Here is a 20,025-nt window from a genome sequence, read left to right as displayed (position 1 = left end):
TTTTGGCAATTAACTAACAAAAAAAAAAAAACCCTTAAAATCTAATTTTTGGAAATTAAAATGGAAAAAATACATGTGGGGTAAAGATATCTTTGCTTTATGAGATTGCATTCTCAACATATTGTTTGATATGGTGTTTTCTGCTAGGCAAACCAAAGACAGCCAATGAACCAAAAGACACATCAAAGAATATGTACTTGGTTTGATTTTGATGGAGGAAAAATGCCTATTTCCTTCATATTTTGGGACACCAACCAATGCCTACTATTTGTAGGTCAAGTCCACAGATGTAACAGGTTGGAGATCAAAAGGGAATATGCAGAATGGAAATCCCAAGTCCAAAGTCTGAACTAGTTTCACATCTTAGCTTTGAAAAATTATTGCATGGTCTTAGATTACCTCGTTCGGCAATCACTACATTTATTTGCGTGTCAAGTTACGATGGGCCGAAATCATACAAAAATTTCTCCTTAACTTTATCCTAATTGCAAGTTTGCAACTGCAATTAGTTCAGTGTAAGTATCATTGCAGTATAAAATTGACCATGTGAATGAACTAGTAGCCTCAGATCAAAATCAATCATTTGACTTAATTGGCATCTTTTGAATTTCTGATGAATTAGGATAGACACACATTGAGTCAATTCTTCAACTCAGGGATAAAATGATTGATTTAACACTTAACAGCAACCACAAGCCCATTTCTGGTCATTCATTGCCACATCTTTTAACTGCAAAAACATTACCACATCAATTAGTCCGATTTTCGTGAATAAATATACAAAAATAAGCAAACAAATCATTTTTTCATATAATTGTTTTAGACTTTGCAAGATGCTGTGAGAACAATTGAGTTCCTCTCCAAGCAAAGTCCATGGAGTACTTGAAAACCTCAGAGAGATACATGCTTATTCACAGAATTGGAACCAAACATGTCTCTAGCTGCTTGATCTTCTCAAGGATTGACAAGGACAGGTTAGTTCTTTGCAACTGAGGATGCATAGTGCTCAACTTTGACAAACTTGAGTGGGTTAGTGCTATATCTATCTTTCAACAAATTAATGTCACTAGCTTAGCTATTGCCATCTTCAGAATATTCTTTCTTCTCATCAAACACAATTTTACCAGGAAAAAGAGATTAAAGACATGCATATGCATTTCACGCGCTACGAATGCAACGGAGAAAATATTGAATGTGCAAGACACACGACGTCATAGGTACGTGGATTTAATGAAAAAACATTATATCAACTTCTTGTCAGCATTTTTTTACACATAGGCGGGATTAATTTCATAGATTAACAAGGGCGAATTTCCGTTTAACCTACGTCCAGTTGAAAAATTGAGTTGTCCTTTTTGTAAAAAAGCTTATTAGAAACTGATATGGTGTGTTTTTATCTGGCGTATCAATGACCCGGTATGCGTAGGACACTCAATATCTACTTGAACAATAGGGGCTAAAATGGTGTCAAAGCAACGACTAAAGCAATGCCATTGTGTCAAACCTGTGGTTTGTGGGTGATTGCACAAATCAGATTGAAAGGGTTCTCATTTTTCTGAATGAAAATAAATGCCAAAGTAATGGGAAAGAGTTTCTGCTTAGCTCCTCTATTTCTAAATTTGACATTTATGTCTTCAAAAAAGTTCAGATAAGGGAAAAGGGCAATTGGGTGTCACAAGCAAGCATTCTTCCAATCGTAAGAAAGCACTAATCTGAAGTGACTGCTACAATCCTCACATTCATGAAGGCGTCACCATCACATTGAGGCTTATAATCCAATCTTACAGGGCTGTGTAGTCCAGTACTGATTTTTCATGAACATTTCTATCTTTTTTTTTTTTTTTTGGGTAAATTTTGCTTCATTAATAAGTATTCTCTAAATGGTATAACTACTCTAATAAATGAATATTGAGAGGTAATAATTGAATGAGTAATGATAGAGAGTCCAACAGTCGGATGCGAGGTTGGGTTGCGAACGCTTACGACCCGATGATTCGTTGGATGAGTTTTTGATTCGTTTTTGCTCATATATGGGACGTGAATTCTAATTAGTACTCTCTTGTAACCCCATATATAAGGGTGTTTAGAGTTTGAAGTATGATGATCATCAAATAATAAGGAAAATGATGCTGAGAGAGTGAGAGGTTGAAATTTGTAATCTCCAATTTCATACAAAATGAAAGTAATGATATCATGATGATATCGTCATCTCTGACTCAGGTACTCACATAAAACAATTAGATACAACCGAATTTCGAACTACTTATCACAAGGGGCGGAGGGAAAGGGGCTGGCGGGAGCCATGGCCCCCCCTAATTTTTTGGAATTTTTTTTAGTATAAGTAAAAATAAAATAGTATAGCATATATGGTATAAAATCTATACTTGGCCCCCTTAAGATTTTTCTTTCTTTAATTAGCACTTAACAATAATTTAAGAGAAAGTGATTTAATTAACTATTATAGAAATTTAATGTGGCTATCTTAAAATTTCACCGTTCTTTACATAATGTGACTATCTTAAAATCCTTCTAACTCGAGCACGATTTTTTTCATAACCTTATTATCCTAAAATTCCATTTTATACATGATTCTTTCCGTCACTTGTTTTTTTTTTCTTTTTATCTATTTTTATTGGAATGCTTTTATAAGAATTTTATAAGAAATTAATTGTTACAAAATCTAGAACAAAAATTTCATTTAAAGTTTTGAATATCAACAAAAATGGATGATTTAAGAATCTAAATTCTTATTTTATTACTTTGTTTGTGTTTTTTTTTTTTTTAAAAAAGTAATTTCTGTTTTTTTTTTCTTTTCAGTAAATAAAGAGAGTTATTTAATTGAATTTTTTTTTTTTAATTTTTTTTATAATTTTGGCATAAATCTTATTTGTGTTTGTTTAGAAAGTTTGATAAAAAATTTCTTTAAATAACTAATTTTTTTTTATTTAAATAAATTGGGAAAAGTTTTAGATAGATATGTTTTCAATGAATATAATAAATAGTAAAATATTTTTGCCTACGTAATATTATTTTTTTTCAAAAGTTCTAGCTAAGTAATGTTGTTTATAATTTTGGCACCTCCAACCTCAAGATCCTGGCTCCGCCCCTGCTTATCACTATTCAAATACAAATACAATATTATTTCATGATTTCAATCATTTAACTGTTGCTTGAAGGGGTCCAGAATCATGTCTAAAATTTGATAAAAAATCACACAGTTATAATCCTGAAAGGTTTGTGGGCGATGACAGGTCGATATTGCAACCACTTGTGACTCAGAGAGAAATAACAATTGCCACAATTTTGAGCTTTGGACCCCATGAAAATGCATAAGAATCAACATATTGGTTGGACCATTTTAGCTCAAAACTTGAAGCTTGGGAAAATGAGGACAACAATCTTGTGTCATGGTTGGAACCAATTTGATAGTGGCATTGGATTCTTTGGCTTCCTAGTCGAATGAATTCCATGACAAGACAACATCATATCTATGCCACAATTTATAAAGGCATTGATCTAGAAATCAAATCACACCATTTCTGTTGACAAAACCCGAACCTATTTTTTTTTTTTCTTTTCCGAAAAACAGCTTGGGTACTTTATCTTTTCCACCATTATAATGATGTGTGTATCTTCGCCACTTCAACCAAGTGAGCAGCACAGCCACACAGGTTTGGGTCCACTTTATGTTAATAATTCAATGAGAATTCGCCGTTCCGACCTGTATTTTCTGTTGTACACTTTCTAGTGTTGTAGTTCTGTAGATACGCGTACAACACATTAAATTAAAGTGCAATATCATTATTTCAAGTTCAACTTTTCTTTGTACACTTTCTGTGTTGTAACAAGTAACATTGTATTGCAAGTTTGTTGCGCTGTAATAATGGACTGGAAGGTATTTGGCTGCATCGAGCCTAACCATATATACCAAATTTTCAGATAATTAATCCATGTTTTAATAAGAATTGGTAAAAATAATAAATAATATCAAAAGCTAAGTAACCAACACCACATGAATTTCAGGCATCCAGAGAATTTCAAAGCGAATGATTATGTTGATAACTCTTGCATTGACTCAACAACCACCAAACGTGGAGTCATCTTCCCGAATGGTACGGAACAAAACTTCAACAAGTCTACTATTACAATTTCCTCCATTCACATGACTCTTCAAAATTCCAAATATACCCTCAACCTCAACATTATATGAGTCAATCCATGGGGTCTAGTGGGTGCATTGACAAAATCGAAACCATAATACCAAAGGAACTTAAAAAGGAAAAAAAGCAAAAAAAAACGTAGAAGAGGATATTTTGCCTCCAAATTACATGCTTAGACTTATTGTGGTGGTGTTGTTGTTGGGTTTGGTGCAGGGGATGGTCCTTAGTTAACCTGAATGAGAACTAAGGTCTCCTATGTTGGGCTGTGTTTTCCGTTTTTGATGGAGTTGGGCCTCGCTTTATAGTATATGTTTTAATTGGGCTTCTATGTCCTAGTTCTTTTGTATTTCGGAGTCTTTGTGACATTCTTGGGCCTAGCCTCTACACCTTTGGGCTCTTCCCGGTGAGATGCCCCTGGTAATTGTATAGTAGTTCTTCTTCAATTTTCCCCTTTCTAGAAATTCATTATTCCCGAATAAGAAGTGAACTAGGGCATAGAGGCCCATAGGAATAAAACTTATGACATAACATAGCAATTCAAACTTCCATATTTTCAACCAATTTATATAGTGAATACTACTGTTCTCGTGAAGAGTGATTGGCATGGTCTGAAACTTTTGGGGGAAGAAAAAGAAAGAAAAATATACTATGGTCCGAAAAAAATAGCACAATTCGTCAACATATTAGTTGGATGATTTGAGATCGGACATACATTATATTAAATACCATATTATGTGATAGAATGAGTTGTTACAAATGATATTAGAGCCTCAACTAGTTGAAAATGTGGCCAATGAGGACGTTGGGCCTATAAGGGAAGATGATTGTGACGACGTTATGGACAGATGCGAGACACTTACAGACTGCTGATAGTCTATGAGAACCCAATCCCTGCTTAGAATTTGTTCACTACAATTGGTACAAGCCCTTTTACATTAAAACACAAGAATTCATAATTTATATCCAAAATTGTACACTATTATTGTAGGTCACCATTACATAAATATTTCTCTGCATCAATATGTCATTTCATGAAATATCACAATTCTCATGTTGTATATTGATAAGATATTTAGGCTTAGTTTGTTTCGAGTAAAATATTCTTCTTGAAAAATATATATATTTTTTTCAGGTAAAATATTTTTTATTTTTAGTTTTTCGGTATTTGATAAAGGTTTACGTCGAGGTTAAAGTCGAGTCTATCGTGCGGAGTATGTAAAATAATTTGCTAAAAATTGATAGATAAATTATTTTTATTAAATTTTAGGATAAAGTACAGCCACACCTCCTGAGGTTTGACAAAATGATACTCAGATGAAACTTACCTATTTTTTGGACAAAGATACCCCTTGAAGGTTCAAAAATGGACAACGACACCCTTTTATATGGGAAATTAACCAAATTACCCTTTGACCGTTTATGAGACTTTTTTAACTTTACAATTTAACAAATTGGATCAATTTACCCTCATGAACAATTTATACATAAAAAAAAATTAAAAAAAAAACAAACTAAACTTTATATTGTTCACTTTTTTTTTTTTTTTTACTTTATAAATGTTCCAACTTCTTAAAATTGTAGACGTCTAAAATGATTTTTTGATCCAATACATACATTTCAAATAAATTATATTTTGTTATTACTTCTTTTCTTTTTCTTTTTTTATTTTTAAATTAAGATGCTTAATTCTTTCATGTAAAAAAATTAAACCAATCTCTTTTCCTTAAAAATAAAAAATTTGGTACCAGTATAAATTTATGCATCTTAAATTATATATCAAATATTATGAATTTCCCAACATAAAAGAAAATACTACATCTCTTCTTATCTCAAATGTATTCTAATGATTAAAATTATAAATTTTTCCTCATGCTTATGATTTTGATGCTTTGATCCACATCCAAAAAGTTACAAAGAATTAACATATCAATTTTTTTCTATCCCCAGCAAAAAAGGGGGAAAAAAAAAAAAATCAAAACTATAACTTTTTTTTTACTTGACTAAAATAAAACATGGTTCGAGTGTTTGACACAGTGAGTGCGTGCAAATAGATTTTGTGTTTTGTTTTTTGTTTTTCTTTAAAAATAATAATAAAAATAATAATAATTCCAACCAGAGATATCATTAAATCACATCATTACTCAAAATAATTCGACTGACCCTATTATTTGAGCAACCCGTAAGTGAATGCATATAAATTGAGTTATGTAAATTGTACGAGTCAACCCATTCTATTTTGCCTTAAAAAAATAATAATAAAAATAGAAATAGAAATAGAAATAAATAAATAAATTTCTATTTTGCATGGAGCTAATTTTTTTTTTTAAAAAAACAATATATATATATATATATATCTGCAAATTAAACTTTCTCTTTGAAAAGAAAAAAAAAAAAAGTAAAAGTGAACAATATAAAGTTTTATTTATTTATTTATTTTTTTTATGCATAAATTGTTCATGAGGGTAGATTAGTCCAATTTATTAAATTGTAAAGTTAAAAAAGTTTCCTAAATGGTCAAAGGGTAATTTGGTCAATTTCTCATGTAAAAGGGTGTCTTTATCCATTTTTGAACCTTCAAGAGGTGTCTTTGTCCAAAAAAACAGGTAAGTTTTCTCTGAGTGTCCTTTTGTCAAATCTCAGGGGGTGTGGCTGTACTTTACCCTAAATTTTAATATTTTTTTATAAATATTTTACGACAATCAAACACCAAAAAATAAAAAAAAATATTTTTTTTTAAAATATTTGAGAATGCAATAAAACCCATCAACAACCACCATGTTTTATTTATAATACAAGAGAAACATAATGAGTATTGTGATCTCTTCAAAAGAGGCAAACAGGAACTTGTGATAAAGGCAGTCAACTTCACTCATATGAACTATATATAATGGACTTGGGTCAAATTCGAGAATTTGGATATGGGTACTTCTGAAATGGATCAGGTTTTTCACCCAAGATCCAACCCAAATCAAGAATATTTTCTTTTCTATTTTCTAAATGCAAGTACTGCTGCCCTAGGTGCGAGACAATCCCATCCCCTGCTCTCTATTTTGTTGGGTGTTGGCCTTTGGGCTTCAGTGCCTTGGTTCTTTGTTTCTTGGAGCCTTTAGGACCTTGTAGGGCATAGCCCTTTATAACTTTGGGCTATATAGGCCCAAAGTAATATAATGAATATTATTATTGCTAATGTCACATAGCATGTACGTATGGCAATATAACCTTCCACACTTTCAAGTAATTATATAGTGAATATTGTTCGCAAGAAGAGTGAATAGCAGGGTCTGAAACTTTTTGGGCTTAGAAAAAGGTAGTACATTATGGACTCAAAAAATGGCACGATTTGTCTTGATTGACTTAATATTTGACATACATTATACTTAACATCCATAAAATATGAGATTGGACAGTTATAACCATCACTAGTGTTATATATATGTCCTTACATCATTATGTTATCTCACTAAATATCACAATTCTTATGGTGTATATAAACAAGGCATTTAAAGGTAAGTACATTATGTTCCCAAAATAATGGCACGGTTTGTCAACCTTATTCGCTGGATGCCTTGATATCTAACATACTTTAAATTTTAAAATCAGAAAATATGAGATTGGATAGTTATAATCATCACCGCTTATATTTAACATCAGACAATAAGAGATTGGACAGTTATAATCGTGACCGCTTTTTACATATATGTCTCTATGTCAATGTATATGTCATCTCATTAAATATCACAATTCCTATAGTTTATATAGACCAGGCATTTAAAGCAATAAAACCCATCAACAATCACCTTGTTTTCTTCATAATACAAGGGAAAACATGATTGTGATTTGTGAAAAAGAGGCAACAGGAACTTCTAATAAAGGCATTCAACTTCACTCATATCAACTATATATATATATATAATGACTCATAATAATAATGTTTAGACATTTACAATATGGTTAATGGCTCTTATCATCACCTCTGGGGTCAGGTAGAGATGTGCTATAGGAGCTTGGATCAGGTGCAGTAAAACACTTCATCTAATGGTCTACATCATAGGCACATGTACACATGTGAGTGATTAGAACCGTTTGATGAAGGATAACACGTATTGTATTGCAGAGGATCCAGACTCATGCTATAGATATGTATATAACAAAAAGAAGCAATAAAAGGTGATAAATTAAGAGGCAGACAACAATTAAACCTAGGCTCATGATCATAGTACTAGAAAAGGGGAGACAAGGCATGCTAAGCTAGCATGACCACAAGGAGTCCCCCATGTTGGCCTGATCTACCATCATGTCCATTGAAAAAAATGACTTGGTCTGAGATGGTACGAGCTTGGAAGAAGGTGACGCGTTTTCGGACGAATTGGAGGTGTGGTTGGACATGGAGGAGAATTGGTGCATTCGCATGTGAACCACCTCGGCCTGTGCCAGTGCCAATTGAGTCTGAAGAACATCGATTTGTTGTTGCAGTGATGATATTGCTCCCACACAACCATACACTGGGTCACGTACCCTGGCATTTGCCTCATAAACCATGGAGCTCACAGCATCACCACGCTGGTGCACCGGTAACTCCTGCACATTTCACAATCCAGAAAATCCTTAGACATTCTTCATTTGATCATGCTCAAGAAGCAAAATCGATATTTTGTTATGTTTTTATTTATTTATTTATTATTATTTTTTTAAGCTCACACAAACATGATAGCTCAATGGAAAAAGTCTATAGAGTAATCTATTGAGTTTCCATTTTGAGATTAACAGAAGGTGAGACCTAAACTCAAATGATATACGTGATTTGTGAGAACTAGCTTATATCCCAAATTTGCACACCAAAAAAAAAAAAAAAAAAAAAAAAAAGAAAACAAGAGAAGAAAGAAAAAAAGAAAAAAAAAAAAGAGACTGTTACTGTAAGAAAAATCAATATATGGAAATTCAGTGAAGGGTTTAAATCATCTTCTTAGATCTATTTTGCTTGAATTTTCCTTCTAAAGTGAATTTTTAGCTCCTAAATTAAGTGTTGAATCTCATTGTTCTAAAGAGTACTCCATTATGATAAGAGTCGTGAGCTCTTTATATTTGACTACTGAATTGAAACAAAATTTTTTAAGATAAGTAAAAAGTTAAATGCATCTTTCAATTCAATAATTTAAATACGGAGAGCTCATCACCAGAGAACTCTTATATTACTCATATTAGTATACTACATCTAACAATTTGACTAAGTGTGATCAGAACCTAAATTATAAAAAGGAAGAGTAGGAGCGAGAGCAAGAGCGCAAAAATAACAAAATCCAACTGTCGCCAAATGAAAGTTAGTGCAGAAGCGCATGCGAATCACAAAAGCGAAAGCCTGAATATAGCGTGTAGAAGTAAACAGTGTAACCTCTTTTTATAATTATAAGAAAAAACATATTTATTATATCAAACATAGAGATTCCAACCGCTTCAAGAACTATCATCCTGTTTGGGCCCCAATTCTTGACTAAAGATAAACATCTCCACTATGTCATGATTGCCCACCACTTCAATTAGTTTTAATCCAAGAAGAAAATCAAAGTCTTTTAACTACTTTATTATGCTTAAATGGCATCAACCTATGGAATAGCCATCTTTATCAATGTGAACTCATCTTCTCATAGCAAAAAAAAAAAAAAAGCTGAGCAAGTGTATATGGCGGAAAAAGAAAAAGGATGGTTTAAGTTCATACTATAAGAAGCAACTTGGTGGTCCTAAAGAAGTTAACCCCTTTCTTGAATAAACTGTGTATTTAAGCATCCTTCCTTTATTCCTCCAAAAATTTCCATAGTTTCTAGCACTAAAGCAGATTTCTAGTCCTTTATTCTCTTTCACTTGCCAAGGAATCATTTAAGTAAAACAGTAGTTTTTGTTTGATAAAGGTGCAATATTATAATAAAATCATACAGTTGAAGAGAAAGTGGATTAATTAATACTAATACAAAGAGATTTGAAATGACTAAAATGCCTGAGAAATAGTATCATCTGAACTATTAAAAGGGTAATGGTTGAACTTTGATAAAGTGCATTATATATAATAATGTTTTCTAAAGTGATAACAGTGGGGTCTTTTTACTATTTTCAAACATCATAACAGTGGGGTCTTTTTACTATTTTCAACCATCATAACAGAAATAACGGTGAAAATTCACTGCTTTACTACTTTTATGAATATTTTTTTTGGTAATATTTAATTATTTTCAAAAAATAATAATATATTAGCATTTAAATTGTATAAATCATCCAAAGTTAGGATTATAAGTCATCATTTGCAAGTCATTGTTATTCTTAAGCAAAAAAAAAAAAAAAAATGTATTTTCCTCATTCAAATAAAATAACCACAATATTAACCATAACCCCCCTAACACATTTGAAAGATGATCTAGTGTATCTCCTATGTGAAATTTTTGTTTCTTTTAATATTGAAAAATATAGCAAAACTTTCCCAAATTGGGGCAAAAAAATTAAAATAAAATCAAGACTTATCTAAATAACGGCACTAGCTAAGAACCATGCATTAGCACAAACGTCCCAAATTACTTCACGAGAAATTAAGTCCAAAATAAAGAAAAAAAGGAAAGGGGGATCATTAATTTCTTTGGTTTAATAATTCTAATTACCTATATACCAAAAAAAGAAAAGAAAAGCAATTTATGATGGTATCTGTATTCTCCATATAATTTATCAATACTTAATGCCTAAATGATCAATGACCTGAAAATTTGGCACTTCCACATTGTTTTGGGAAATGAATGTCTTTCACAGTGTTAGAGCTTTTGTAGCATAATGGTGCAAAAAGACACAAGTGCATGAAAGGTACTTAATAAATAGATAATAACCAGAAAACTCTCTCTCTCTCTCACACACACATAGAGAAAGATGTGCATGCATGAATGAATGGGAATATATACTGAACCTGTAACATCTTGTTGACATTGCTAGCACCAAACACCTTGTGTACACTGGCAAACTTCTGAGGCTCATCGGCCGGAAAATAAGGAGCAAACACACAATCCTGAGCACACCTCCTTCGAAGAAGCTTGCATGCTGCACATGGAGAAGCCACCCCTTGTTTCCTCCCACTCTCCTTCATTATATATTAATTACAAGTTGCAGATAAACTAAATAAGTTTAACTACTTCAACACTAACTGCTATAAGCATATAACTATATAAGCCTTACTCTTAATTAATAGGCTACTTTAGTAGCTCAAATGGATATATATATGTATCAGCAGAAGAATAAATGAGGGAAATAAAAAAAACAAAGGAGCTTGAATTAAAAAAAGGAAAAGAGGAGAGAGGAGGAGGGGGCTTGAGTGCAGAGGGGTTGGCTATTATATATAGAAAAAAGTAGATGGCATGATATCTTTGCTGGGTCCTACTAATGGCCATTAGATTTTGCTAGACAAAAACATCCTTGTTGATTAGATTTTTGTCCCACCTCTTTATAATTTATATATATATCTACTAGTATATATTTTCTTCAATTCTAGCTTTTTTCCTCTGTGATGAAGACGATATATACCATGGACACAAGTGAACTGCACGTGTTTCGCCTCTAGTATTGGAGTCGAGATAAGGATATAGATATTTAGGGTTCATTTTTTTATTATTATTTTGCTTCTATATGTTTTAATTTTATGGATATATATTTCATTAATTTATTATTTTATTCAGAATTTCTTGCCATCTATTTCTTCTGCTTCTTCTCCTCTCCTCTTCTCTTCTCTCATTCTCTCTCCCATCCTGCATCACTTTGTGCTAAGGTTTTTTTTAAAAAAAAAAAAAAAATTATAAACACTTCATGATCGCTTGTTTGGGGGTGCAAAAGGAATTGGGTTATTATGTTAAAGTGCAATCTATTTTAATTTATTCTTTTAGGGTAAATTAAGGAATTAAAACATATTATAAAAGCAAATTTAATTCGGAGTTTTGACAAACAAAAAACTTCAGTAATGATTTGTTGATTAGTCAATATATGCTTATAACACATCCTTTGTGTTCATATAATCCAAAGAAGAGAGAGTATAGCTCTGTAGTAAATTAATAATGCAGTGTATGAGTATCTATCTTCTCACATCTTCAAATCCAATGCAGAAAATTATACAAGGTAAATACTATATATTAATTATTTAAAGATCGATATGATGTAGTTGATTTAGGAATGAAAATAAGAGCATCCTATGGATGATTTGATTCATTTGTGGATTATTTATGTCACCGTCTGTATTATCCTTTATCTTAAAAGAAAAATATTAAGAATAAAGCACTACTATTAATAATTTTTGGATATATATATACAAGTGTAGTTGTATATAAGTTTTTATACAAAAAATTACTCTTGAAGAATCAACCCATATTAATAAAAGATCTCGATTTGATTATAAGATTAATTAGTACAGGAATATCAGTTTGTCAGTTTCCCTTTTTAACAATGTTGTTGAAGAATCTTGATATAAATTAATCAGGTGTGGGAAAAGTGTCTCACCTGAGCTAAAGTTGAAGGGGATAGGGGATGGGTTTCAAGTTTCAACAATGAATATTTTTGAAAGCTCAGAACAAGAAAGGAAGAGATGATTCAGAGTATCTAAGGCTTATTGGCTAAATAATTATATTAATAATTTTCTTGTGATTTCCCAGCATCTTGCTTATTTTTATATACTATGCCTTTTTGGTTTCTTTATTTTACTATATCTTACTTTTTTTATTTTTTATTTTTTATTTTATGTTGGGGAACTAAGATGGGATTGATTAATATGCAATTGGTTCTTTTGTTTCTTAGCATAATTTCTTCTGTACATCACTAGCCCTTCTTTTTTTTTATTATTATTATTATTATTATTATTATTATTTATTTATTTTTTTTATTAGACTAGCTTTATTAATACTGTTATTATTATATATGTTACATTTCTTCTTACTAGGGTCATGGTTAGATCTTGCCTAATGCTTTACAAACAGGCAGGGACAAGAGTTACATGTAGTGAAACTGAAAGCTCACAAAACCCTAGTGATGAACTCAAACTGATAAGAAATGTGTGACAAGATTGGAACCAAACAAAAGGAAGAAATTCTTAAATTAATTAATATATTAATTACACTCTGCTTAGTGGAAAATATAGGTAAAGAGATCTCATGTTTAGTGATCTCTAATTAATATAAAAATGATTTGGGGGCAGGTTACATCATTGAAAATGAGTGCTTTGATGGTTGAGTAATTCATTTAGTTCCCATTAATCACCATTGTGCACTACAAAAAGTTGTTTAATTATGATAATTGCTTTTGTTAAAAACGCGCTATAGGCTTTAATCAAACTGATTAATTAACCGATAAGATTCTCCTAATGAATGGATTAGATTTCTGTGGAAAGAAAGCAAATTTTTTTTTTTTTTTTTTTTTTTTTCAATTTGATGGATCAAAAACCACATATATAAGCTGATTAATGAGCCCACCATGGGGCAAAAAGTTGACTAGGCTTGCTGTCAAATTGGTTGTTCTCTATCAGATGAAAGATTGTAAGCAACATCCGACCTACCAATAAAAATTGACATTATGCATGCATGGGCGTGTGGGAGGGAATACATAGTATATTTATATATATATATATATATATTTCATTAAGCATGAATCATGGTTGTCATTGTTTGTTCAGAATGACTGACCTATATGAATTTATATATAATTGTAGAGAAAATGACATTTTTGAATGAGTAATATATCAATGCATGCACATCAATTGAAGTTGGTGATAAATTTTTTTATTTTCAGTAAGTAGTAGGTGATAATAATAATAATAATAAAAATTGCTATATTATATTTTCCCTTCAATTGACCATGTAATAAAATTAAAAGTCATCACTTGTACCACAATCACAGCAGTGTCTGGTGTTAAAACTTATTTATTTTTCTTCGGTGGTTGCAATAGTGACCATTTGGACAGTGATAGGTTTGACCTTGAATAGCTTTTCTTTGGTGGGTAGTTTCATTCTTTGAAGGATAATCAAATGATTATATTTGACATTTTTATATCATCATTGTTCTAATTCCAACAACTAGACAATTAGATTATGTGGGGGTGTACATGTACATGTACATGTTGGCGTTAATTAGTTCTCCAACTTTTTGGGGAAATATAATTTGTATTCTTTGGACATGCACCAATTCCTTTCAAAAAGCTATAGTTTTAATATTTGGAATTTCCAAATCCAAATTTGTTCCAGTGGAGAAATATTGAGACGTGCAAGAATGCCTTACCAAAAAAAAAAACAAAGATGTTAAAGAATGTGCATTACCCAATTTATTATGTCTGCCATTACTTAATGAAAAGGATGTGTTGTCTAGATTTGTCACTAAAACATTCCAAAGGATAGCATGCATTTTTTTGACTTCCATTCCTTCTAGAGAGGAAATTAAAAACTGTTTTTTTCTCTGTGAAACAAACAAGTTTATGGAAGTAATGGTTTTAATGTTCATTTATTTACAAGAAAATTTGGCCTACACTAGGGAAAGTAACCCTTGTTGTGAAAGTTTTCTTTTCTAATATATATTTTCCCCTTTTTTCTAATATATGAAAAAAGTCTAAAAGAAATAAATCTTTTGTAAATTGCATCTAAATCTTAAAACTCTTTTGTCCTCAGTGACCATAGACCAATCTCGTGTTGTAATATTATTTACAAATGCGTTCTAATATATATTTTCTCCTTTTTTCTAATATATTAAAAAAGTCTAAAAGAAATAAATTCTTTGTGCATTGCATCTAAATCTTAAAACCCTTCCGTCCTCAATGAATATAGACCAATCTCGTGTGTAATATTATTTACAGATGCGTTCTAATATATAGTTTCCCCTTTTTTATAATATATTAAAAAAATCTAAAAGAAATAAATTCTTTGTACATTGCATCTAAATCTTAAAACCCTTCCGTCCTCAATGACCATAGACCAATCTCGTGTTGTAATATTATTTACAATTGCATTTTAATATATATTTTCCCCTTTTTTCTAATATATTAAAAAAGCCTAAAAGAAATAAATTCTTTGTACATTGCATCTAAGTCTTAAAACCCTTCCGTCCTCAATTACTATAGACCAATCTCGTGTTGTAATATTATTTACAAATGCGTTTTAATCATGTTAGCTAACAAACTAAGCCTGTTTTTTTTTTTTTCTCTCCTTGTTGTTAGTTCATGACACTTTTTTTTCTTGGTAAGAAATTTACACCGATTTTGTTTCTATAAAGACTTGATCCCTTGATTTTTTATTTTAAAATGTGAAAAAATACTACTAAGTTACAATCCCGAGTAATATTGTTAGTTCATTGATTTAGGTTTCCATTTTTCGAATTTCTGTTTCTTGAGCTTGTGTTGGCTCCCGTTGCCTCTGGGCTGGTTTGGCTTGTTCTTTTGTTTGGCGCTCAGGTGTGCACTTTGTACTTTTGTATACTTTTCTTTTCTTCTAATTTCACTTTATATATATATATATATATATATATATATATATATATATATATATATATATATCGGTCATGAAAGGTGACTAAAGAAAGATTGGAGACAGACCTAACATTTGACATTACGTACACTTTAAAACTTTTACTAATGTTCACCATCATAGTCAAATATTCAACAAAATTCCAATTAAAAATTGCTACAAAATCTTTTAGTATCCCCCTCCTGTATGATCTAGCTAAGCATATATATGCGTATCCTACATGATTCAGGCCGGACACTTTTTTTATTTATTAAGATATATGCTGCAACATGGAAGAGAGAATTGTTGGGGAAGTCCAGGAGATTCTATAAAGCATGGGACCTCACTGTCTTACAGTGCCATGCACATCAATTTTACCTTTCTTGTTGTAGATAAGGAAGCATGCATGGCCAACAAGAGCAGTATACACACACACACACACATACACACACATGGAAAGTGGTCAATAGGGTGCCCTCCATATATAGAACTAATGTGTGTGTATATATACATATATATTGGAGAAATTAATTAAGCAAAGATAGCAATTTAATATATGGGTTATTTTGCTTTACACATACTTACTTCTCTCAGTGCTTACAAATTTTTTCGAAACGTGTCGTCCATATATATAAGTGTCAACGTACAGATATGATCAAAATAATTACCACCTAAGAAGTGAAATTATAGATGTATATAGTCGGCTCGTATATATACATGTAGAATGTGTGTAACTTGTTTGTTTGGATTGAGATGTTTTAAACCACTTAATATATACAAAGGGCTTATCAAGCAACACAATGTACGTGTGTGTGTGTGTGTGTGTATATATATAGTGCTTTTTCTTGAAACAAAAGCAAATCCACTGCATACCAAAAATCACACTTTTAATATAATGGTGATGATTGGGGATTCCCTCTTTGACCTTGTTGAAGTGGTTGTTGGACCCTATCATATATCTATATATATATTTTTTTTTTGGAGGAGGTATCATATATCATGATCATAAGTTGTTACTTATTATTACTTACATGATGGAGTGAGTCGGTAGTCAAGATCTCCACTGATGAGCAATGCTTGACTATTATTTTTGGTTGACTATATAATATACACACACAAATATATAGATTTACAATTATAATGGCCTGTGACAAGCATTAGTGTTAACCGAAAAAGAAAAGATAAGACCCTAGCTAGGATCTACTAGATTTGGAAGAAAGAAAATCCATATTGATATTAATGAATAGTTGTCTAAAAGTATAAGCATTAAACTATATATATATTGAGAAAGAAAAAAAATAAATGTATCCTACATTAGATTCAATGATTGGGGAGTCGAAAAGATAGTTGCAAGTTGAAAAGTCGAAGGTTCAATGTATCCACGGGAGGAGCTTACACTATGAACTCCTCCATCGGCAGCCATGTATCTTTTGGATTCAAAATAATTTTGAATAATTTAATAGTAGAAAATGACCTTTAAAACTAACAAAAAAAATAATTAACAATTCCCAAATCACATAATTGGAGGTCCCCCAAGAATCAAACAAACTAAACCCTTATCAATCAGAGGAAAATCACATGAAAATAGGAAGTTCCTAAAAAAAAAACGACAAAAATCATTCATAACTTTATCGAAAATGCTAAATTTAGGTTCGAAAATGGCTTTCAATATCATAAACGAGATTGGCATTGTTACGGATCTCTCCTCAAGCTTTTGGTATATATATATCTTATAAATTCCGTAACTTCTCTCGAATTGAAAGTTATGATTGTTTGAAGTTTTTTTTAAATATGTTAGATTTGAAGGTCTAACACTCTATATAATTCAATGCCACTTGTTCATCAACATGTTGTACCTTAATCTCATTCTAGCAACCAATGGTTTTATTACTTGATTTGGTTAAACTTTGGTTTCATAAAGATTATGATAAGATGTTGCTTAGAGATGATATAATACACGCATTTGAGAAGACAAATGAGTGTGACAAATTCGACACTGAGCATAAAGGCCTAGTGAGATGACGACCAAAATTATATATAAACAGTGTGAATTAACAAAATGATTGGTTCAAATTCTATTTAGGGGATTTAATGTTTGGTGATATAGTAGTGGGAATGATTTGGTAGGTTGGTGCATTGGCGGTATCTGTTGTTTATTATTTATTTACTTTTTTCTCATTTAATGGTAGAAAGAATCATTATGTCATTACCAATTACCAATATGAATTAACACATTGATTGGTTAAAATTGTAATAATTAGATTTAATGTTTGGTGATGAATGATTTTGTAGGGTGGTGACATCATTGATGGTAAGTGCTGTTTAATTATTAATTTTTACTTTTGGTGAGAAAAATGTGAGAAGATTAATGGTTGAAAGAGATGTCATTACAAATTACTTATTGTGCAAATGTAATTGGATGAGGGGTGGAATCTCAGTCGCTAGTTTAGCAATTGATGCGTGTATTTTCTTTTTTTATAATTAATTACTATTTTTTTGCTAACTTCCTTTTGGATCTCTCATTATATATAATTACTATACTAGCCTTCTAACTAATAAACCATTAGCATAAATTCTCTCTTCAGAAACTTCCACGGTTCATTTTCACTTTAAAATTTTATTTGTTACAAAATTAAGATCCGTATTCTTTGTATTCGAAGTATTGCTCAGATTTTTCAGATTAAAAAAGTAAAAAAATTTTATCATAAAATAAAAAGAAAAAAGTACTATAATCTGGTTCTCTCTCTAAAATTATATAATTTTTTCAAATCCATATTCTCTGTTTCGAAGTATTCTGTTGTTTTTCCGTTAAAAAAAATAAAATCAGATGAAAAAATAGTATAATCTAAAAAAAAATTTATAGTACTTTTTTCTTTTTATTTTATGATAATTTTTTTTTTTTTACTTTTTAAATTTGAAAAATCAGAGCAATATTTCGAATACAAAGAATACAGATCTAAAAAAATTCGGATTTGAACTTCAAACATTTAGATATGGACTTTTGTAAATTAGAAAATTTTAGTATTGGAACTTCAAACATTTAGATATGGAATTTTGTAACCAATAAAATTTTAAAAAGAGAAAGAACCGTGAAAGTTTCTGAAGAGAGAATTTATGCTAATGGTTTATCAGTTAGGAAGCTAGTATAGTAATTATATATAATGAGAGACCCAAAAGGAAGTTAGAAAAAAAATAATAATTAATTATGGAAAAAGGAACTACACGCGTCAACCGCTAAACTAGCAACTGAGATTCCACTGTGGTTAGCACCCCTCTAAGTGGATTAGAAAAAAATTAAATATCACTCTTGAGAACAACGTAAATGAACGGTCATGTCAATTGGGACTGTTTATTTCTTATCTCTAATAATAATAGGTTTGGGTGATTAATTTGATCAATCTCAAAAGCATAGTTGAATCCAATCCTCATGTCATAAAAAAAAAAAAAAAAATTGCTGGTGAATAAATAATTATTTTTCAATGAATTTGAATCTTGCCGACTGTTTTATGGTGGTTTCACAAATTATTATTATATTAAATTATGGTAAAAATTAGAGAATTTGATTTTACCAAATTCATTTTACATTAGATTTCATGTCAAGACTTTTTGACAATCAAAAGATCAAACGGATGAGTTGATACATTTTTTGAGACATCTTCGATGACCCCATTTTGATTCGAAAATATCTATTTTCAATTGAAAACGACCCAACAATCAATACTTGAGAGCCATGCTTCTGATATATGCTATTTCTGAGCTAAATTTTTTTTTTTAGGGTCTCCAAATTTTCTTTTTTCATATATGAAGTTTGTTGAATATTTCAACATTTTTTTATCTTATCTACTAAACACACTCAGATTATTTTGATTTTTGGTATTTTGTAAATTTTAGTGATTAGGTTGTTTATTATTATTATTATTTGTAATTTTTAGATATAGTTGAATTTTGAGCTTATTTTTAGTTGCATTTGAAATTTCTTTAGGCACAATACACATCGATTAATAGGGCTTCTTGGTTTGTCACTCAAAACAATCTTCAAGAATTCAAAAAACATAAATTTGTTTTCATAAATTTATAAAAGATAATTTTTTCAAAAACAATTTTTTTTTTTTAACCGAATTCTCATAAACTGTTAACTAAATAAATTTTTATTTTTTTTTCTCACAAAACTAAATCAAATAAACCTATACATTTTTAGCGTTCTCTTTAATTATACTTTATGAATTCAAAATTTTTATTAATTATTTGTGAACATTCATAACCTTTGCTCCATCACTATAAATCCGCTAAACCAAACCACTTTATTTTGTGATGTTGGCAACTTATATTACAATCAATTTTGCTACCTAATTTGAACACCTTTTGTGTGTGTT

At 30.6% G+C, this 20,025-nt stretch overlaps 1 protein-coding gene across 1 annotated transcript; it reads right to left on the bottom strand.

Moving 5' to 3' along the window:
• Positions 1-8,027: 8,027 nt before the first annotated feature.
• LOC132312349 (LOB domain-containing protein 4-like) lies at positions 8,028-11,569 on the bottom strand. Its single transcript, XM_059810689.1, has 2 exons — positions 11,098-11,569; positions 8,028-8,738 (listed from the first exon to the last, which is right to left on the bottom strand). Exons 1-2 carry the CDS (start codon positions 11,272-11,274, stop codon positions 8,409-8,411), a joined length of 507 nt encoding a protein of 168 aa, XP_059666672.1. The 5' UTR covers positions 11,275-11,569; the 3' UTR covers positions 8,028-8,408.
• Positions 11,570-20,025: the final 8,456 nt, after the last annotated feature.

This window comes from Cornus florida, unplaced genomic scaffold (assembly GCF_030987335.1).
Source record: "Cornus florida cultivar Cherokee Brave unplaced genomic scaffold, ASM3098733v1 CherokeeBrave_3.0.0_Hap2_Chr06, whole genome shotgun sequence".
Classification (NCBI taxonomy): Eukaryota; Viridiplantae; Streptophyta; class Magnoliopsida; order Cornales; family Cornaceae; genus Cornus; species Cornus florida.
Note: the sequence above shows the minus strand (reverse complement) of the source record. Positions and strands in the feature narration are given on the sequence as shown.